The sequence below is a fragment of the Hippocampus zosterae genome, chromosome 17 (assembly GCF_025434085.1).
Source record: "Hippocampus zosterae strain Florida chromosome 17, ASM2543408v3, whole genome shotgun sequence".
Taxonomy (NCBI): domain Eukaryota; kingdom Metazoa; phylum Chordata; class Actinopteri; order Syngnathiformes; family Syngnathidae; genus Hippocampus; species Hippocampus zosterae.
This window is the reverse complement of record NC_067467.1, coordinates 3,422,368-3,443,512: the sequence shown is the minus strand read 5'-3', so window position 1 is coordinate 3,443,512 and position 21,145 is coordinate 3,422,368. Positions and strand designations below refer to the sequence as shown.

The window sequence follows — 21,145 nt, the reverse complement described above, 5'->3', positions numbered from 1 at the left end:
AATGTTCCCAGTCCAACATGGGCTAGGATATTTTTTATTTTTTAAAGATACTGTAGCACCTGACAAACGGTCATTGCTTGAGGCCTGGGAAACTGGCAGTATGATTTTTACTACTTTTTGGTGTGGTTGGTTTTGTTGTGGATTCGTTTTTGTCTTAAACTCTGATCAGGAACCTGAAGAAAAAAACCTGTGTGGTATATGGTTTTTGCTGCTTCGCTGGTCTTCAAAAAACACTCGGTGATCGGTGGCTGTTTCCCGACGAATGAGCACTTCAGGGACCACGGCTGATTGGGAAAAGATTTTATTCAACCAATGTCAGAGTGAAGTCTTTCCAAAACGTTGAGTGGCCCAAGGCATGGATGTAAAAAAGCCCCCCAACCCCTGTCAGGCCCGTATCTTTTATACCTGGCAAGGAGCTGATGTCATGGCTTTGTGCACCAGCTGCGGTTTTCAATCTACTAGTTTACTTCAGTCCTAAAAGGAGATCTTGACCAGCGCTGTTGGTGATGGACGACAACAGCCACTTTACCTTATTATAGGATTGCACACATTGCTGAAACTGGATTCTCCCTGACCAGCAAATATAGAATAGAATCGTGTTACTGACGCCAGGTGGACATTCTAAGGCCACCTACAGGAATAGAGAGGGAATTCCAAATTACACTTCACCTGTCCAAAGATTTCTTTAAAATTCTCTACTATTTAGACATAATGCTTTAAAACGGTAATCCGTGCCTTTATCACTTCACTGCAGCATAACTGCCATGCCACTTTATTTTGAAGTCAGCCAGTCTTTCATCAAAAGACACAAACTTCATTTCTGGCTTCAATGAATTTCAATGTCAATGAATGCACGTGTTGAGCACCACAACTTGACATTTTTATGCGCTGCGTTGTACTGTGATTTTTATTTTATTTTTTCTCACTGACCTTGATTGCAGTCGTACGTTTGGTGTGATGTGACCCGATGGCGCTCGCTGTGGCATTAGCAAAATGTCAAACCGCGCACAAATACGCACGCTGCGATACCGCCGGTACCACCTGACAGGACATGTAAAAGGCTCAGATTAGCTGCTCACGCATACGCGCGACTTTTTTCAGCCCATTTCTCGGGGCCCCACTTTCCACCACGACACAGGAAGTCACGGGGTGACCCATTTATTTATTTTTGAGCTGTACCGTTTGGTCGCGGCACACAGAGAACACTGGAAATGTTCTGCACGTTTTCAGACGAGAGCAGTAATAATTCTCACACACAAACAAACCACAAATGAAGACAAAACAAAAAAAACAAACATTTTTGAGGCCATACAAGCAAGTAAGGTGAACAGTCACCCGTCTAAAGCATATTTTATTTTCACAGCTGCAGAGCCCTTCAATGCTGGTTTACAAGCCATTAATGACTGAGGATTTACTTTTATGGCTCAAAGCGCCAGCTCACATCTTGCATTGCTTGGTATGATTGGAATGTACATGACGGAATCAACTTTGCCATTTTTTTCCACAAATTTGTGTCCGTTCCATGCGAGTACGACGTAGCAAAACCGTTTTCATCTCTCACGTTTTTCATGTTATACCCGACAAGACCCCCCCACTCCCCCCCAGGGGTGCACAATGGTCGTGCGGACAAAAGCAGTGTTTTCTGCCCACTTTTGTTGACACAGCGAATATGCTGGAGGTGTCCGCGCTTTACCGAGTGCTCGAGTTCATGGTGATTTTTAAGCAGCAAAGAAAAAAAAAACGGATCCATCTCAGATGGACGCGTTGCTGAAGGTAGTTTGTATCTCTTGTAGGACGAAATAACCCGTTTTGCACGACTCCACTGGCATGGAGGAAGGCCTGTACGTTGTGCAAGCAACGGGCCAGCCTGCGGCGCTAACGTTAGCTGCTAGCGTAGGCGCGCGCGTCCGAGCGCTATCTGAGGAGGTCGGAGACAAATTGAGAGGTGACGAAAGGCAACTTATCTGCGCTGGAAGATGGAGAGGGAGGCTGCGGGGCGAGGAGCTACAATGACCTGAAACCTGTTCCCCATTCGCACCCTGTTTAACTTCCTCGACCTCTGCATCTTCCTTTCCAACACAAAAGCCTGAGTCGGGGCTTTGCGCTCCTCTTTCGAAGCTCTCGGAGCTCGGAGACTCGGACAAAATGGGGCAAAGGTGAAAGTTACGATGATGTGCCTTATGCGGGATGTGGAAATCGTCTTTAGATGCGAAGTGGGCGAGGTTGGGCTCAGTTTTAACAGAGCTGCCGGCAGAGCCGGATGCAAAATAGCCCAAGTTCGAGAAACTCGACGAGGATGAATTGCCCGCGAGCATGTCTTTCGGAATCTCATCCGAGCCCGCTGACGGTTCGATGTTGCTCGGAGGCTGCGGGGCGCAAGTGGAATTGGGCGGGGTGAAGGCGGAAGGACCCGCGTCCCAGCTTTCACACACCTCCACGTGGGAGATGTGATCGATAGGCTGGGCAAAGTGCAAATATTCGACACAAGTGGGATTGAGCCATTTCTGCAGAAAAAGAACCAGAGGCCGAATAAGGAACACATTTGACGAGCTTTTTGTGTGTGTGTGTGTGTGTGTGTGTGTGTGTGTTCATCTTGCATATATGTCATCGACATTATTTACCTTTAGATTTCCACCGTGGAGAGTTTGGAAGTATGTTGAAGGATTTGGAACTGGCTTCACTTTGAGGAATCTGAAATGGTACACGTGGCAGTTTAGTGGGTACAAACTGAAGAGGCGATAGCTGTATTAAAAATCTGCATAAAAGAAAAAAAAATATCCATTTCAGCTGTCAGAAAGGTGTCCATTTAATTGCCTGCTTTTTTTTTTTGTTGCTCTTTTTTCCCCCCATTTTCCGCTGCACCGCCGCCTTCTCATCAAACCTTCAAAATAAAAGTCATTCAACACTATGAACGCACAAATTTTACTCACCCAGTTCCAATGCTGCATTTGTAAAACACCAGCATCATGACAATAATGGCGACCCCGACGATCAAAACGGCCAATATGATCAAGTTGTCAGAGAGACTCCATTCTGAAATTTAAAAAAAAAAAGCTTGAGGGTTTGAATTGTACGTATGGTGCAGGAATTCCCTTCTCTTCTCTTGATGACAAATTTATGCCCAAGGCAAGTTGCCGGTGCATCCAAATTTAAGCGCAGGAGAACAAATGTTGATGTTGGGATTAAAATGTCACATCAAGCTGCTATTCGGCTTCTCCCTCTTCCTTACCTTGATTTGCTGATTCCGGCCAGACCAAGGATGCAGGTGGACTCCACTCGCTCCACTGGCTTCCTTTCCTCTGCGTCGGCTTAACTTTTACACGAACGTGATGCTTGCCTTTCAGCAGCCCGGCAGCGATCCTTAAACGTGGCTCGTTGGTGGGAAATGTGTGAACCTCCTGCTGAGCCACAGCAATATTATTTTTTTTCAGTGTCGTTGACCGTTACGCAGCATCACATTCGTTTGCATTTGAGCGGAGTCATTATTCTATTGACAAGTGTAATCGCATAGTGTGAGGAAAGTATTCGGTGTTCCGAGAATTGGTGAGTTGAAAGGTCAGTGTTCCATTTCCTCTTGATTTGTTTCAAATGCACTATCCCGTGAAATTGATTTTTTTTTTTTTTTTTTTTGTAAATCATAACAAGGCGTAATGGAACCTTAATTTATTAGACTAATTGGGGCCGGCAGGGTTGTCTGTTTACTCCCCATTGTCCATTACATCGAATTGCAAATTCACTCTTAAAGTGCAATGTTTATTTTTAAAATGCACATAAAGTTACAGTTGCTTCCAAAAATATGAACAATACTTTTTAGGAAGAAAATCTTTGCCTTTTTTTTTTTTTTTTTTTAAATATTTATTTTCAATGAACATGTACACCTACTACGCTACTGTCTTGCAATGTTGGTTATGACGGTGGAGCCACCGATTGACACCACCGAGCGCCATTGGTCAAAATGTAAACGCCAGCACGTGCAACACACTTGCCTTTATCATTGGGTCACTGTTTAGCGTCTGAACTTCGTAGTCAAACGCCGTGAGGAGCACAGAGCAGGGACTACCCGGATGCCAATCTATCACGGTGTCATTGTCAGTGAAGGTGACATTAGGGAGCCCCGGCGGGTGCATTTTGACTACACACACAAACACACATTCTTCATTTCAATTATTGTGGTTATAATGAATGAAAAATGTAAAAAAAAAAAAAAGACAAGACAAAATGTACGCACTGTGACGTTTGGGTTCATAGTCTTTGAGGTATTCCACCAGCCCACCGTTACATTTCATGCTGATGTTTGGCATCACCTCGAAAAAGGTGAATTTCTGGAATAACCCATCGAGACATGAATCGGAAAGAAAATTAGGAGATCCATGTAATTACAAGTGGATACATTCCTCCGAACACTTACTGTATTTTCAAAGACAAAACTGCATCCGGGACGTGTGTTGCGGTGTTGTTTCACCTTGCAGCTCCGACTAAGTCGACAAGGAATACAAGTGGGCGTTGTGACGCATTATACATAAATATTGTAGCGATCCGTTCTACCTGATTAGAATTGCACGTGTCCCCACATCCTTCTTGATTCGTATTTTCTTGTAGCCATAGATCATGCAGTCTTCTCCCGAAGAAATGTTGAGTGTACACGTGACATTGTTGATGAAGTCATTCACGCAGGTGAGCCCTGAAATTCTCCCCCCTCCCAAAAAAAACAAAAGATGAAAAAGTTTGGCGCACTTGGAGCCAAATCCAGTGTTAGTCAAACTCAAATGAACATTTAATGTCCCTTAAAGGTTTAACATCTGGAATCTGGAGAAATTCTTATTTAAGAAAAAAAAACCCTGATTAAAATATGCGTCCCAAAATGCACGTGAAGCCTACAGACGCAAAATGCAACGTGCAAAATCCAATGCGATTTGAACGGACAAATGTCAATTATTACTCACGCCTCCCACGGGGGACGCCTTTTTGTACCCGTCATCTGGCGTGATTCAACAGTGTGCGTCGGTAACCGTAACTCGTGTCCAATTCTCACGTCAAGTGACAAAATGAGTCTCACCTTGCACGTTTGCCGCGCAGTCCAAAGAACGGAGAGAAAACAGAACCGCCGCGACAAAATAGGGCCGCACCCGCCCCATCTTCAGCACAGGTGATCTATGAACATATGGACCCAGTAGAGTCAAAGTATTACTTTAGTATCACAACATGGAGAGTTTGAGCACTGGGAGAGTGGGGGTGGGGGGGGTGAGTGACTTTCGATCAACATTTATCAGTAATGACACCCAAGCTTTATTGTCGAAGAGGGAATTGTTGACATTATTTTCGCCCGACTTGATTTACTCTGCGGCCAATAGACAAAAGTCAGAAAAGTTGTCAAGCTAACGTTTAACACCAACAAAATGTGATTGCCACAAGAACTGCGCAAACTGTCGATAATAATTCTCAGGCGAACGTGAGAACTGGTCATACTTGTCGAATAATTTCAGAAAATGTAAATGGACACGATTCCCTTCATGGCAAGTTCAGTTGAATACTCGACTTCCATCCTTGTTGCTTTCAACTTGGTTAACTGTACTGTTGTCCTACTTAGAAGGAAAAAAAGAAGAATCAGGGAATTAAATGAGAACTGTCAAAGAAAAAAAAATATCAAACAGTTTTAGAGCGAGGACTTCTCCCCATTCGGTTGCTGGACTTTTTTTGTTTTTTTAGAAATGAGTCATTAGAAGTACAAAGACAAAACTGAAAACTGATCGCATGCGGAGGAAACAAAAGTATGGGTATCAAGTCATTTCTAAAGCTGGCGAAAAAAAACCCTCCCACTCTGTGAAAAAAAAATACAGATTCTTAAATGTACTTGGCTGTAAAAGTAGAAAGGATTTTTTTTTGGTTTCCTGTTGATTACTTAATCTCCACATTTTGCTAACTTTGCAAAATTGATCTGATCACAAAATGATTATTAATTGTATAACTTACGGTAATTATTAACTTGCTTAGTGCTCATACTAAGAAAAAAAGAGATGCCTGATGCTATTTTAAACTTTGTTCCCACAGGTTTGCTAATGTGCAGTAACAAAAAATATTTTTTTTTAAAAATCCAAAATGAGCTCTCGTTACTTGATGGTTGGCTGATGATTTTTAGGCTAGCACAAAACACGAGCCATTCGCCACGAATTGTTCTCATAACTGTCAACATCATTCGCTTAAATTAGGCCACGGATGCGGTTAGAATTTTCCCCATCGGCCAAATCCTAAAGCATGAATGCGACTGAAAAGAAAGAAATCTTGAAATTACAAAGCCGATACTGTACCTGACTTTCATGGCGAAGCGAAGGCGTCAGCGCCTCCCCGACAGGAGCCACATTCTCGCTCCTTCTGCCGGACCGTCGGCTTCAGCGGAAGATTTCTTTCTCTTTGATCTCTCTCACTGTCCTTCTTCCCTTTCGTATGCTCTCATTTTGTTCTCTCGGTCTTTCTTCCGCTCATTCTCTGGCCTACTTATAGCCTTAACTCTTTTTTTTGGGTGGCCGGTGACATTTTCCAATCGTCAACCGCAGCTTCTGTCTGGGCCTTAACAGGAAGCCCTGTGACGCGCAAAGTGTTAGCGAAAGAGTGACGGGCAAGGGTAAGGTGGGAAGGTGAGTGCAAATGTCACTCGTGGCGCCTCCCTCCGCTCGCCAGCACCTGTTAGTGACACCTCACCGCCGATCACAACTTACTACCATTGTTCAGATATACAGTGCACTGGAAAGACACCACATCCTGTTTCAATCGCTTTGTCGAGAGAGACGCTCGCATTGTCCCTCTGAAGTGGTTTGAATCAATGAAACTCCAGTTAAAAGAGATCCAAATGCCCCCAAAAAAGTGAATACAGGCCATATTTAGAAGCACGTAGCTATTTAAGAAGCTTTGAAGATGCGGCACTTGACTTGGAGGCTCAACCCGAGACCGCCACTCAAACGCTTTGGTGGCAAACGTGAAGGAAAAGACGGTTGGAGAACGTCTTCTTGCTCAAAAGGTCATCCAACATCTCGGGGGAGTCAACAGAGCTTGTTATGCTCCAGGGGGTCACAGAGTCACCATTGGAATTCGGGAATATGAAAGGGCCAGTGGGATCCCACAGGGATCATTGCTCTGACCGCCTCTGTTTGTTAGTTTCCATAGTTTTGATCAAAATTCAAAAAAACATCGGCGCTTCACACCAGATGATGATCGTCCCGATGTATGGTTTCAATGTTTGAAAATCCGGGTGTGTTTTTGGTTGACGTTGGAAAAGTCGTCTCTAATATTCAGGTGACCTTCTTGAGCAACTTCTCTCAGCATGACGCAGTGCGGTTGTGCAGGCCTGCAAAACAACAATCGACAAATTGTTCGTTACCTCCCTCTGTGACGGTGTGCAATCAACCTCATTCCGAGCGTTTAAATATGGGAATAAAATCGAAAATACGGTGTTTTGAATCGGTCAGTTGCGCCAACGACAAGGACAGTTTTGTGAGAATGTCTCGTTTCTGTTGTGGAGTTCAACAAAAGGCTGTTGTGTGACAACGTGCAGCATTAAAAACCACAATGTACTTGTGCATACAAACTATTGCTGACAACCGCAGTCGGCCAGAAGTCTTCTGCGCCCCGCTCACAACTCCCTCCCGCCTCCCTGCTTGCTGCAATCGCTCAGACGGGCGAGGATCACGGAAGGCGGAGGTGAAAGAGCGCCGTGCGAGCGCCACGCGACACTTTCGAGATTGGCAAAGGCGTGTCAAGTGCCACAATGTGAGCAAGCATGAGACCGTGCGTGGTACTCAGACAATTACAAGAGCGGGCACGGATGTTGGAGTCAATGACGGATCTGGGCAAAGGATGGTCACATCCGGCCCACCCAAAGTCACTGACTGGCCCTCGCAGTGACCATGAACTCAAAATAAAACGTCAAGTATGCAGTGATTTTGGTAAATGTTCTACATGGCCCTTATGGCATCTCTTAGTTTGTTTGCATTGTTGTATGAGTGACATAAACTTTATTCTGACAGGTAGGCTTTCTCATCTCGACACAATTAAGGCTCGTTAATTTTTTTAAAATTTATTTTGGGAATAGGTCTTTTTCCAGAAACGACAGAATAAACTAGTCATTGCAACTCTTCATCTGAAAACAGGGCACTCATACCAGAAGATGCGAGCGAGTGAGGGGAAAATCCATTGTCGTTTGTATTCGTTTTGCCTCATGGCAACCGCGCCCGTGCGATATGACTGAACGCTCTTTGTCGAAGCCGAATCGGCTTTCATATTTCTGTCCTGACAAAAAAAGCGTAGGAGCTTGTGACAACGAACAAGTTTCAGTGGTTACGCTAAAACCTCCACACGGCCGCCCATACACATCACGCCAGAAACTTCAAGTAGTTACTGCATCATATTTTACTTTGCACAGGCTTGCGGTTCACAAAAAGTCCAAGAAATCATTTCATTGATGTTGTGCTTTAAAAAAAAAAAACATTTATGAAGGGTGTTTTAGGGGCGATGTCCCATTTACAAATGCTTTTTTTCTTCTTTTTTTTAAACAAATCACCTTCCTGTTATTTCAAAATCAACATTCATGATATATTGCCACACAGCAAAACTTCACACTTCACATCTTGCAAAAACAAGACTTGAGTGCATTTTGTCGACCACACTAGGAAGGAGACCTCGTTTTGAAGCCCACCCCCTCCCCTTCCCATTTGTCAACAACCTGTTGAGTTTCTGGTTCAAAATGTTTCTCTCCATCCACTCCGCTGGTGGACGAGTCGAAGCAGCGCAGCATTTGCGAGTGAAAAAGTTAGAAAATGACACAATTGAGCCCAAAATGATTTAGATCCTGACCAATTTTTTTATTGTATTTTTAAATTGCTGAATGAGTAACTTGTAGCCGGAAATCATTAATGGACCTAAAGTAGTTGGATATTGTTTTACATTTTGGCAAAGTTGCATGGCAAAAAATATCCATCCATCCATTTTCCGATCCGCTTATCCTCACAAGGGTCGCGGAGAGTGCTGGAGCCCATCCCAGCCACCTTTGGGCAGTAGGCGGGGGACACCCTGAACCGGTTGCCAGCCAACCGCAGGCCACGCAGAGACGAACAACCCATCCGCGCTCACACTCACACCTAGGGACAATTTTAGAGTGATCAATCAGCCTGCCATGCATGTTTTTGGAATGTGGGAAAGGAAACCGGATTACCCGGAGAAAACCCACGCAAAACCCCAGGGGAGAACATGCAAACTCCACACGGGGAAGGCCGGAGCTGGAATCGAACTTGGTACCTCTGCACTGTGAAGTCGACGCGTTAACCACTGGGCCTCCGGGCCGCCCTGGCAAAAAAATATTCCTCCGTAATATGTAATGTTTTAAAATTCAAATTAGTTTAATCAAATATTCTATCCAAAGAGAAGCACAGGTTCGAAATGTGCTAGCTGATGACCAAACAACACGCAATTCTTCTATTTAGCTTGTTTTCATCAATCCGCAGCCCAGTGAGGACATTCTAAACCACACGAGAGGCAAAGCGAAGAAAAAAAACAGGTGTTATATTTCCTTTGAATGTCACACACTTGACACCCGAGAGAGCATGACATCAGGTTTCACCCTCGGACCTGAAAACAACACAAATTTTAAAAAGAAAAATGACACCATGAGCGATAACACGAATGTTAGGTCATTATTCAAAGTTCAAAATGAATTGTATTATATCCTTCCAAGCCTTTTCTCTCCCGGGGCTAAAGGTGAGCTTGACTGCTACGAAGCATGACTGTAAACATCATTTATAAATATAATTTTGCCCCTGTGTAGCAGCATCCCTGCTCTAAAACCCTCCGCTTCTTTTCCCGCAGTTGTCCATACCTCTGGCACGGTCACATGACTATTTTGGATCGTTTTACTTTGTTAGGCTTCTGGGCCTTTTCCTGTCACCCACTTTTCTCTCCTTTGCCCATGTTGCCGTCGTTTCAGAGCCTCCTTCCTAATTCATCGTTACTCCCAGGTACTTCAAACACGTCCTCTGGTATTAGCTCGCAGTTATTATCCTTTACTTTTCGACTACTTGGGTTTTTGGGACCTTTTGACTTCATATCATGTCAGCACAGTCGCTTATGTTGGCATGTTGGCACCCTTCCTCGCTATCGGCCATCGACGCCAAGCCATCTACATACAACAGTTGCCAGGACGCACATAGCTGCATTCTTCAATGATTGCATCCTGTATAGCACTGGCTAGAAAAGGGCTCGGGCCCAATCCCCAAGTTTAACTCGATTTATTTACATATCACACACGCTGAGGAAAAAAAAACACCACAGGTACTCCTTAACTTGTGTTCGTTTATTCAATTTTATTTCACAATACACAATTTATTGTGTTCTTCGTTATAATACCACGCACACGTCAACTGGCTAAAACAATATAAAACATAACTTTCACAATTTGGTTTATTTATAATATATACACGCGGTCACTTATCCGTTGGGCAAAAAACTCGCAGACTTATTTGCTTGTTCCCAAGCGCGTTAGTCGTGATAATTTGAGGAGAAATTGACACTGGTTGAAGAAAGCAAATTGCCGACCTTGTTTTTTCGAATGCTTCCCTCCTCGTGGTGGCTGGACGGAGGCCTGCTTCCTTCTTACGCGCAACTGTTGAGTTTACAACCAATAGTCAAGAGCTCTTTTGACATGCCACCGATGAAATGGCGTAAAAGTACAGAAAAGTTGATCCTTGCTGGAGTGGTCCTTCGGCTTCGATCAAGTCAGGCTTTCTTCCCTGCCAGATTTATGTGGGTGCAAACTTCTTGGCTTGGGCCCTGACCCGCTTCTCGTAATCCATCCGGTTCTGACTGGAACGGAAAAACACAATATTGCATTTTAATCCCTAATAATTAATCGTGGGGGTTATTTTAAGACGCAGAATTTTGGTTTGCATTGTTATATGACTGACATGAATTTGATTGTGACCGGCAGGCTTTCTCATCAATGAAGATGGCACACAACGTATAATTTCATTGTGAATTATTAAATGTCTTCTTGCAGACTTTTGGCACAACTCAAAATTTTGCTAGAGGATGAATAATTGCGGGGCTTAACGGTATGTCCACACATAAGCACGGCGGAGCTGACAAAGTTCAGCAAATTGGAATTGGAATTTCAATTACAATGAAACTTCAAAATAAAAGCTATGAATTCACCACTCGGTGGATGCATACCAGTAAATTGTGTAAGCCTCTGCTTGTGCTGGGTCTTGAATGTTGGGCTCATTCAGCAGCTCCTGGATTCCCAACAGAATCTGAAAACGCACAATACCATTAAAAGTGAAAGTCGAAAACTTTTAGAAACAATTTCGCCCTTACCACAGCTTTATGTAACAACAACTATGAAAACCTGTTTGATGGTGATAGCGGGCCTCCAATCTTTGTCCTCCTCCAGGATGGACAGACAAACGGTACCGGATGGGTAGACGTTTGGATGGAATATCGGTGGCTCAAACTTGCCTGAAGGGGTGGTCGAAAAAGAGATTTAAGAAATCTTAGAGTATATCAAATATTTCCGACTGTGATGTTGACAGAGATGCTTGGATATTTGCGAGATTGTGCTGCGGGGTTTGTCACGAGGTGGCCGAAGTTAAGACGTGTGGTATCGGTGGGACTCACATTTGGGTGGTGAGGAGGGGTAGTCGTCCTTGAAGAGCATCCTGAGTTTATACAGTCCTCCCTCCCACAAGGTCTAACAATCACAGGGGTAAAAACGTCCTTAGTCCAAAACACAGCCACATGAAATGACATGGAGAGTTGTTCAAAGAACCCAAAGCCCCGGTGGAAAACCCCAGCGCGCGAGAATGCTACTGTGGTATTTCAAAAACAAAAAAAAGATAGACTTTTGCCTTGTTGGATCAGATGTTGCACTCAAGAGCTGTTTAGGACCCAATTAAGATGTCCATTTTGCAAAACTAATCTCATAGTGTTCACCTTACTCATCTTATTTTTTTTTATATAAAGAGAAGTCAAAATAAACCGAAATAATATGGTTGTGCATATTAAAACTGACATTGCTGTGTTCAGATTTAACCAATAAATAACATTCAATTCGTGCTCAATGGGAGTCAGGACACAATCGCAACAACTGATCAACCTCAAACATGTTCTAGTAGGTTAGTCGAGCGACTTTGAACTGTTCATAATTCTTTCCATCCTGTCAAAACATTCAGTTCCAGCTGAAGAAAAAACAGCCCTAAAGCATGATGCTGCCACCACCATGTGGTTGTGCCAAAAATACATTTTGGAATAAGTGGGTGTGAACACACGTGCAATGTCCGTTTTAATTGATCGTCCATAGATTTTTTTGTTGTTGTACAGGTTTTGAAATGATCTTGCGCTCTCTTTTTTGGGGCATTTTTACACCGGTGCGTGGACATTTTATATGCACTGTAGCTGTTAGCCCTAAAATAAACACAATCATTCAATCAGTGTCCACTGTGTAGCTTAAGCCCCTGCCTCTGTCGATCTTACCTAACTGTCCTGTACATAGCCATTGCCGCCGGTTAGCCACAAATTTGTATTTTGTGCATAGAATACATCTATATTGTAGATTAAATTTAGATTTCATACAGTGCTTGAAAACTTACGCCTTTCTTTCCAGGAATGGCACATTCCCAATTCATCAGATTCATGGTTCCATCTGGATTCTTGGTAGGCACAGCAACAAAACCCTGCAAGAAGTAAACCAATTTGAGGGAGTCCTGAGAGAAAGGTATTGGTGATTTGGGGAATATAAAAAGGCGTACTAACAAACGGGTGGTCTTTTCTCCAGGCTTTGCGCTCCTGGGACAGTCTGCTAAGCGCAATGCCTGACATTGATGCTCATTAACCCCTCCCTATGGGAACATGCCAAACAACTGATATAAAATAATAGACATGTAAACCTAGTACAGCCTCTGGAGGAGTTTACAAAAATGACAGCAACGTATATAGACACGAATCGTAAAACACGTTGAAAAAAATTAAACATGGTTAATTTAACCGCAGTAACCACATGCTATAATGACTCGACTCAGTGGAGCCATATATTTCTCTTTATCAGTTTAAATGCAAAATGAAGTCTATCTTAAAACGAAACCCACCAGCTACTTTTCGGGGAATATCAAAATTAAGTCAACTGTATGGCTTCTTAGCGGCGTTAGCGCGACCGAAGAAAACACACCCTTCGTCGTTGGAAAACAAAAATAATGGGCCACTAGGGACGTAAATGATCGAGCCGATACAACGACGCTTTGTTCAACATTCCTTTAGCAATCTAAAACGAGGATGCTGATGTTAAAATTTTCACAATTTTCTTGAAATGCGCAATATATAGATCGTAACTGCGACTCCGCGACTAGCATACATCTAAGGACGAGGACCCCAATTTGTTTATTTCTGGAGGACCTTCAGGCAATTTTATGGACAGCCCTGGGACCTACGTGAAGTCCGACAGCCATCTTTGTTGTGGTACCATACACGACTGAAGGATTTGTCGCTCCAATTATTCATTCATAAACTTCCTTATACGGAATTGATTCAGATTGCTGTCCCACGACGAAAATTAAATTTTAAAATACAACGAAGTCTTCAGACCTCCTTTAAATAGCAATATCTTGTTATGATGTATTTTATTTTTATTGGATGTTTTTATAGAAAAAAAGTCAGGTAACCATAGAATTACTGATTGAACTGATTAAGTAAAAAAATAAAATAAAAATCACAGACTCTGAAACGTACTTAACTGCAAAGGTAAACTTATATTTGGGCAATGATATAAAATACCCTTAAACTCTGCATACAAATGTTTTCCTCAATTATGAAACAATTCCTGTTTTTCAAACAATCAATAAAATGAACCTCACTAACAGTTAACATACGTGTACCTCTCTTTCATCGTGACTTGTTTCCATAGTGTCACCATCCGGTAAGGTTGAACAAAGTACAGAGCCTACTTGGACAAAGTGGGGAAAGGGGAGAAAACGGGTATGTGCTTTGAAATTTAGGGATTAGAAGTAAAAGGCCGTATAAGTCTCCGGAAATTAAGTATTTGTACTCTGTTATTTCCCAGGACTACTGTTGTGTTCGGCACATATTGCAAGAAGGCTTGCAAGCTCAAAACAAACTCAATGTTTACTTTTCGCAACTGTTTAATGAATGAGAACAAATGAGTATGACAGTTTAAATGGAATCCTGCAAGAAAACTGAAACCAGAATACATTTCATGCATGACTAATCATCTTACTGTAACAACGTTCTAACACTCCTTGAGTAACAACTAAAGTGTGCATCGATTACATCATAAACTGCGAGAAATCACTAATGCAGTTTAAAAGTACAAACGTTGAATTCACTTGTAACACGCATCTCTCTTTACTGCTAACACTGACTCGAGCCCCCTCTGACCTAGTCGCCTGTCTCACATTTTCTTTCCCTCTCCTTCTGAGATGATGTTTTCAGGAGATGCTCTTTTAAACCACTCGGACCAAGAGCCGTCATAAACGCACACGCCCGGGTGTCCGAGCCACTGAGCAACCAGAACAGCAAAGCATGCCGTCACGCCACAAGAGCACGTGGCCCACATCGGCTGGCCCAATCTGAGCTTGACTTCCCAGAATCGTCTGGACAGGTCCTCATTTGCCAGAAACTTCCCTGAGGATTCCATGAAGGAGGTAAATGGCAAGTTGACCGCACCGAGGAAGTGGCCAGGTAGAGTGCCTGTTTCAAAACAAACAAATATATACAATCAAGAACTGCACTATTCAGACAAAGGGTAAATTCACAGGACTTTCCGTAGGCAATTGAGATTAATATTCATTAGGAATTTATTTATTTATACACATACACAATGTGATTCATCAATTAAGTGAAAAATAATTGACATCTAGAAATAATCGCGGGTGAGTCGCCCTAAAATTTAAAAATGTGCAGCTCATCCATTTCATCAGCATTCAAATGCACTGTGGTACTCGAGTCGAAGTGCAGTTACTTGAAAATATACTTGAGGACAATAATTAAGTATTTGTATTTTGTTACTTCCCTCCACTGAGTAACAACACAAATTTAACCAACTTTCATTAGGTATGAATGACTGGCAAAATTGTTGCTTACTGTTTAGTCTGCTAAAGCAACGATTGCATTTTTTTTCCTGATCAACTCATCAAGAAAAAGCTTGATCCAAACTCAAACACAATTGCCAAAGTCTGCTCACCCTCTATGGGCTCCGGTTCGACCCCCCTGTACCTGCCCGCAGGCCTGGTGTCTACCACCTGGATCTTCCCGGTGCTGATGTTCTCCAGCACGTCCTCATAAGTCTTCACCCACGCAGTGTTGTTCGTGGACACCTTGAAGTCTTTGCGCTCCGGCTTCACTTGCTCTGACGTCACCGGGCGCCCTTCGGCCAACCAGTTCTTCATGCCCCCGTCCAGCACCGACACCGAGTCATGTCCGAACAATCGGAACATCCACCAGACGCGGGGCGCGGTGTACAAGCCGAACTCGTGCGCGTCGTAAACCACCACATGCGTGTCGTTGCCGATGCCCAGCTCGCCCACGTAGCGTGAAAAGTGGCTGCTCGTGGGGAGCGTGTGGCAAAGAGGTGAGCTCTGGTCACTGCACTCGACCATGTCGAAAAACGAAGAGCCCGGGATGTGCCTCTCCGCGAACTCCGCTTTCGGGTCCCGTTTGGCTACCGGCACGTACCATGACGAGTCCAGGACTCGAATCTTGGAGCCCACGAGACCGTTTTGAATCGCGTCCTCGAGCCACTCGGCGGAGACCACGGCGCGAACTTGTGCCGCCATACCCAGTGTAGATTCCGTGGAAATTTTGGTCAACAAATTTCAGGGCCTCGGAACTGTTGGGCAAGGCGGGACCATTTGGTGCAAAAGGTTGCTGAAGTGCATTGTGATTACGTAAAGATGTCTTTCCACAACAAAATATGCCAGTGGATCCCACATTTTTTAGTACAAAGCATAACAGATTCTCTCTCTCTCTCTCGAGATTACTTCCAGAGAAGTACAGGCGCATCTTGAATTGCCCTTAAAAAAATGGCTTACAGATGACTGCAATTCAGGGGAAAACTGCACCAGATGTGTGAAGTTGCCTGAAAAGCAGAAAAGCGGCTACGATTTTAAAAAAAAGTTCAAAGTAATTCAAAGCACAACACTAAGAATTTGTCTGGGAGCCATAAAAACCCGACATAGGCATTACATGTGCAAACTGGGTAAATACCTCTAGATTGATGGTGTTTTGATCTTTGGAATCTTTTATGCGAATGGACAGAAATGTGACATAATCCAGAATGGAGAGTGAATAAAACAAGTAAGCAGTAAACTTTGGGTTAAGCACTCTAAAGAAAGTATAAAATAAATATACAAATTGCCAGATGGCTTTTACCAACCACATCACCGTGGCTTACATATTACATAAAAAAATGTACAGGTATTTACAACCGCATGCTATAACGACAAATTTCGGTAAAACGTGGTTTTAATGCCTCACTATGTTAATAAGCACTTTGGATATCTACAAATATTTAGACTTTTGGTCACCAATTTGCACAGCCCCGGTTTGTTGACATTTAACAGTTAGTGGACAACACAGCAGAAACAAGAAACACTTTTGATATTTCAAGTTGTCTTTAATAACATATACGCTGCTACAATCTGTATTCAACCCAGGTTCCTGCTAACTGCCCGCGCACCTAAAAAAAATGAGTATTTACTTTTCTGGTGAATGAATAATGAGAACAAGTCATGAGCATGACAAAGTTTAAATGGAATCATGCGGAGAGAAAAAAATGAAAGAATGCCTTTCGTGCAGGATTTGCGAAAGACCACTCCTCTAATCAATAAGTGCACTTTGTTTGTGAACTAGCAACACAAACGGCATAATAGATGTCACTGGATGACATTGCTTTATACACTTTAAGCACGGTTGCAGCATTCAAATATTGCTCTGCTTGAGTAACATGTTAACGGTGGCATAGATTATTTCATATACTTTTATAACGCAGCATTGTGTCATTTAAAATGTGCAAGAGTTGAATCCACTTGGGACAAACCAATTTCTTTCTTCTGTTACAGAGACGACTGCCTCACATTTTCTTTCCCTCTCCCTCTGAGATGACGTTTTCAGGAGATGCTCGTTGAAACCACTCGGCCCAGGAGCCGTCATAAACGCACACCCCCGGGTGCCCGAGCAGGTGAGCAGCCAAAACGACGAGGCACGCCGTCACGCCAGAACCGCAGGTGGCCCACAGCGGCTGGTCCAATTTCACACCGGCTTCCCTGAATCGTCTGGACAGGTCCTCATTGGCCAGATACTTTCCAGAGGCTTCCAGGAAGGAAGTGAACGGCATGTTGATCGCACCGGGGAAGTGGCCCGGTAGGGTACCTGTTTAGAAATTTAAAATGTGGAGCAAAGATTATCCAATGCCCTATATTTAAGTTCCTTTACCGCAGTTACACAATGCGCCTCATCATACAGTGTTGAACAAGTACATGGGAAAAGCACAGTGAAAACCCCCCCCAAAAAATCACAATAGTGAGGAGGGAAAATTGCAAACACATTATTTTTCAAAATCATTCAATGAATGTTTTTCCTACGTGGTAAATGAAATAATTTAGAAACTTAACTACAGAAAAAATTTAATTGGACTAAAAAAAAAACTAGGGGCGGCCCGGTAGCCCAGTGGTTAGCACGTCGGCTTCACAGTGCAGAGGTACCGGGTTCGATTCCAGCTCCGGCCTCCCTGTTTGGAGTTTGCATGTTCTCCCCGGGCATGCGTGGGTTTTCTCCGGGTGCTCCGGTTTCCTCCCACATTCCAAAAACATGCAGGCTGATTGGGCGCTCTAAATTGACCCTCGGTGTGAGTGTGGGTGTGGATGGTTGTTCGTCTATGTGTGCCCTGCGATTGGCTGGCAACTGATTCAGGGTGTCCCCCGCCTACTGCCCGAAGACGGCTGAGGTAGGCTCTAGCACCCCCCCGCGACCCTAGTGAGGATGAAGCGGTTCGGAAAATGGATGGGTGGAATAAAAAAACGAGTATTTTCCTGGACTCAAAATATCTGGGAACTCAAGTGGTAGTCTCGGACGCCTTCCGATTTACGTACAAGTTTATTCGTCATAAATTGGGGCGTTGCGAAAGCTTGCTCACCCTCTCTCGGCTCCGGTTCGACCCCCCTGTACCTGCCAGCAGATCTTGCGTCTACCACCTGGATCGTCTTGTTGCTGATGTTCTCCAGCACGTCCTCATAAGTCTTCACCCACGCCGTGTTGTTCGTGGTCACCTTGAAGTCTTTGCGCTCCGGCTTCACTTGCTCTGACGTCACCGGGCGCCCTTCGGCCAACCAGTTCTTCATGCCCCCGTCCAGCACCGACACCGAGTTGTGACCGAACAGTCGGAACATCCACCAGACGCGGGGGGCGCTGTACGAGCCGAAGCCGTTCGTATCGTACACCACTACATGCGTGTCGTTGCCGATGCCCAGCTCGCCCACGTAGCGTGAAAAGTGGCTGCTAGTGGGCAACATGTGGTCGTACGGTGAACTTTGGTCACTGCACTCGTCTATGTCGAAGTAAGAAGAGCCCGGGATGTGCTTCTCCGCGAACTCCGCTTTCGGGTCCCGTTTGGTTATCGGCAGGTACCATGACGAATCTAGAACCCGAATCTTGGAGCCTACGAGGCCGTTCCGGATTGCGTCCGAAAGCCACTGGGCTGAGACCACAGCGCGAGCCTGTGCCGCCATGATGGTGTGCAAATGTGCTTCAGACGGACAACAGTAGAGGGCGCCAGAGACGCTGCACTGACAGTTTATGCACTCGAATACTGTACAAAAATGTCAACATTGTGTCTGCAAACCTGTAGAAAAAAAGTAACAGGACAGTGGCACATTGTCACCCAACTTGGTATAATGTTTTCCACAGATACCTTACGATATATTTTATATTACTATAAATTATGATCATGGCCAGTTTGGTAAAAAAAAAAAAAAAGGCTACAATCAAAGGCAGCATGCTTTGAAGACTAAGGCCCGAAGAAGCTGGTGGGGAGTGCATTGATGATTGCGCCCCACTTAAAATAAATTTTCACATTTTTACAGAATAGAACTTGTTAAAATTCTTGACACTAGCAACATTTAATGTCTTTGTTCTGGTCAGAAGCTCAACTGCAGCATTGTGCAGAGGTCAACTGCAGTATTGTGAATGAGCTGATTTTGAGATTGTGCCGTCAGATGAACTGTCTGCAACATTTCAATCTGGAAATCTTTTTCGGCTGGTAAAAAAAGCTGTTTTAGGAATTGGTCAACTATTTGAGCAACCGTATTGCAATAGCTCAGTTGCGCACAGAATTTACTGTATGCTTCCTCTTTTTTTCAGTTGATGCATACCTGTCAACTCTTCGGAGCGCCAACCTGTATAAAGTACCAAAAAAATCCTTATAACATACCAAAGCATTTTATATGTCAAAATAACGGCAGAAAAAAACCCCACAAAATTTTCAATGATACTTATTGTAGATCTCCATAATACAATGCCTGGTTAATGTATTGCAATGAATACTCTGCTGTTTTCAAGTAGGAACCACGTGATTTACTGGAAAGTTACCGGAAATGAAAGCATTCGAGTAGACTAGCACCATTCTGGGCAAAAGCAAACGGAACTACCTGTTAGGAATGGGGGGGGGGGATTTTCAGAATCCGTATGATTTGTGCGATACGGCCATATACGTAAGATTCACCAGAAAATCCGTATGAACTATGTCTAAACCGTATGAGTTGACAGGTATGGTTGATGTGTACAGGTATTCGTTCACATTAATGGTGGAAAAAGTTTTTCAATGATTTGTCACAGTATCACTTTTTTTTACATGAAAAATAACCTGGAATTTGAACAGGGATGTGTAAACAAGCAAACAACCATTCAAACTCACATTCACAACTATAAGGGAAATTTAGAATGTTCAATTTACCCCACAAGTTTTCTGGTGAATTTTGCAAGCTACTTTTTGTTTTCTCTGCTTTGCTCTGAATGTTGGCCACTGTTGTGTTTCTAAGTGCTCAGTGTTGTGTCTTTGCTTGTGTGAAACGCATTGCGTTCCCTTGCGTATGAAATGTACTATATAAATAGAAACATGAGCTGGAGTGAAGTGTTGTGCTTGTCGTGCTAACATCGCCAAAATTGTGACGAGTCAAGCCAGCAGAACGTTTGTGACACTGCACCACCAAAAAACAAACACAAATCGTCAAATGTGAGAGTTCTTGTCTGAAGCATGATCCATAAAAAGATGCAAAAGTTGCACTGGTGCATTTGAATCGCATGCATGCAGTTGTTTATCGGGTAATAATAATTGGGCTCCCCCATGCATTTCATATGGCCCCCTAAAAACTGAGGTCTGATGCGTCTGCTATTTGCTATTTGCTATTTGCTATTTGCAACACTTCGGTCTGGAGATCTTTTCCGGCTGGGTTAATGGCTGTTTTGGTGATTGTACAACAATTTGTGCAACCACGTTGCAGTAACTATTCCTACTTCCTTTCTTTTCATTTCAGTTGATTTGTGCAGGTTGACCGCACAGCAACAGTAGACATTTCGTGTGAGCTCCTAAAGACTGAGGTGTGGTGACAGGTCTGCTGCTTGCAACACTTCTTTAGTCTGGAGATCTTTTCTGGCTGGTAAATGGTTGTTTTAGGGATTGTACAACCATTTGTGCAACTATATTGCCCTAACTCAATTCCAGGACAGGAATTCCGCTTCCCCTTTTTTTCAGATTGTTTGTGCAAGTTATAATTTACAGTAATGGTGGGAAAAAAATGTTGTAATTATTTATCATGGCTTCATCTTTTTCATCTAAAAGTCACCTGGAATTTGAGCAGGGATGTGTAAACAGCCATTGAAAGTCACCTTCACGCCCATACATACACAAATTCATTAAAGAAATGCTAATTGAATATAAACCTAGTCGGGCTGTGGAATCTGCGCAAGTGAGTCAATGAGTGGAGGCCAGAGGTCAAAGTAAACAAGGTGAAGCTGCATTTAGTTGTTGCGCTGCACGCAAATGCGATAAACTGCCAACAGAAGTGAAGTCAGCCTTAAGCGTAAATGGTTTGAAATTCAGATTAAG

General features: G+C 43.5%; 3 protein-coding genes across 5 annotated transcripts; all 3 read right to left on the bottom strand.

The window, feature by feature from the left end:
* Positions 1–1,156: 1,156 nt before the first annotated feature.
* On the bottom strand, positions 1,157–7,283 carry il2rb (interleukin 2 receptor, beta). Its single transcript, XM_052049858.1, has 10 exons — positions 6,306–7,283; positions 5,057–5,151; positions 4,546–4,696; positions 4,409–4,475; positions 4,229–4,322; positions 3,981–4,132; positions 3,230–3,401; positions 2,931–3,033; positions 2,622–2,691; positions 1,157–2,504 (listed from the first exon to the last, which is right to left on the bottom strand). Exons 1-10 carry the CDS (start codon positions 6,314–6,316, stop codon positions 1,752–1,754), a joined length of 1,668 nt encoding a protein of 555 aa, XP_051905818.1. The 5' UTR covers positions 6,317–7,283; the 3' UTR covers positions 1,157–1,751.
* Positions 7,284–10,315: 3,032 nt separating this feature from the next.
* LOC127590352 (SUMO-conjugating enzyme UBC9-like) lies at positions 10,316–13,946 on the bottom strand. Of its 2 annotated transcripts, XM_052049865.1 has the most exons (7): positions 13,905–13,946; positions 12,786–12,875; positions 12,627–12,710; positions 11,656–11,728; positions 11,387–11,496; positions 11,212–11,291; positions 10,316–10,845 (listed from the first exon to the last, which is right to left on the bottom strand). In XM_052049865.1, the coding sequence occupies exons 1-7, from the start codon at positions 13,929–13,931 to the stop codon at positions 10,782–10,784; spliced, it is 528 nt and encodes a 175-aa protein (XP_051905825.1). In that variant the 5' UTR covers positions 13,932–13,946; the 3' UTR covers positions 10,316–10,781. The 2 variants fall into 2 exon arrangements, with proteins under 2 accessions (XP_051905825.1, XP_051905826.1); XM_052049866.1 differs by lacking the exon at positions 13,905–13,946 and having other exon boundaries at positions 12,790–13,431.
* Positions 13,947–14,150: 204 nt separating this feature from the next.
* Positions 14,151–18,865, bottom strand: mpst (mercaptopyruvate sulfurtransferase). Of its 2 annotated transcripts, XM_052049862.1 has the most exons (3): positions 18,312–18,865; positions 15,230–15,362; positions 14,151–14,736 (listed from the first exon to the last, which is right to left on the bottom strand). In XM_052049862.1, the coding sequence occupies exons 1-3, from the start codon at positions 18,768–18,770 to the stop codon at positions 14,438–14,440; spliced, it is 891 nt and encodes a 296-aa protein (XP_051905822.1). In that variant the 5' UTR covers positions 18,771–18,865; the 3' UTR covers positions 14,151–14,437. The 2 variants fall into 2 exon arrangements, with proteins under 2 accessions (XP_051905822.1, XP_051905821.1); XM_052049861.1 differs by lacking the exons at positions 14,151–14,736; positions 15,230–15,362 and adding an exon at positions 16,640–17,415 and having other exon boundaries at positions 18,179–18,843.
* Positions 18,866–21,145: the final 2,280 nt, after the last annotated feature.

Bases quoted from the DNA above. Each gene is read 5' to 3' on its own strand.
- LOC127590352 (XM_052049865.1), bottom strand. From the start codon at position 13,931: ATGGAAACAAGTCACGATGAAAGAGAG. The intron at 11,497-11,655 runs GTGAGTCCCACC...CCACCCCTTCAG, and splicing joins CCCCTCCTCACCACCCAAAT to GCAAGTTTGAGCCACCGATA. The intron at 11,292-11,386 runs GTTTTCATAGTT...GTGCGTTTTCAG, and splicing joins CCGCTATCACCATCAAACAG to ATTCTGTTGGGAATCCAGGA.
- il2rb (XM_052049858.1), bottom strand. The intron at 4,697-5,056 runs GTGAGACTCATT...TTTTTTTGGGAG, and splicing joins CTGCGCGGCAAACGTGCAAG to GGGGGAGAATTTCAGGGCTC. The intron at 2,692-2,930 runs GTGAGTAAAATT...GTACCATTTCAG, and splicing joins AAATGCAGCATTGGAACTGG to ATTCCTCAAAGTGAAGCCAG.
- mpst (XM_052049862.1), bottom strand. From the start codon at position 18,770: ATGGCGGCACAGGCTCGCGCTGTGGTCTCAGCCCAGTGGCTTTCGGAC. The intron at 15,363-18,311 runs GTGACCACGAAC...AAAGACTTCAAG, and splicing joins CGGAGCGCAAAGACTTCAAG to GTGTCCACGAACAACACTGC. The intron at 14,737-15,229 runs GTGAGCAGACTT...GTTTTGAAACAG, and splicing joins CGAACCGGAGCCCATAGAGG to GCACTCTACCTGGCCACTTC.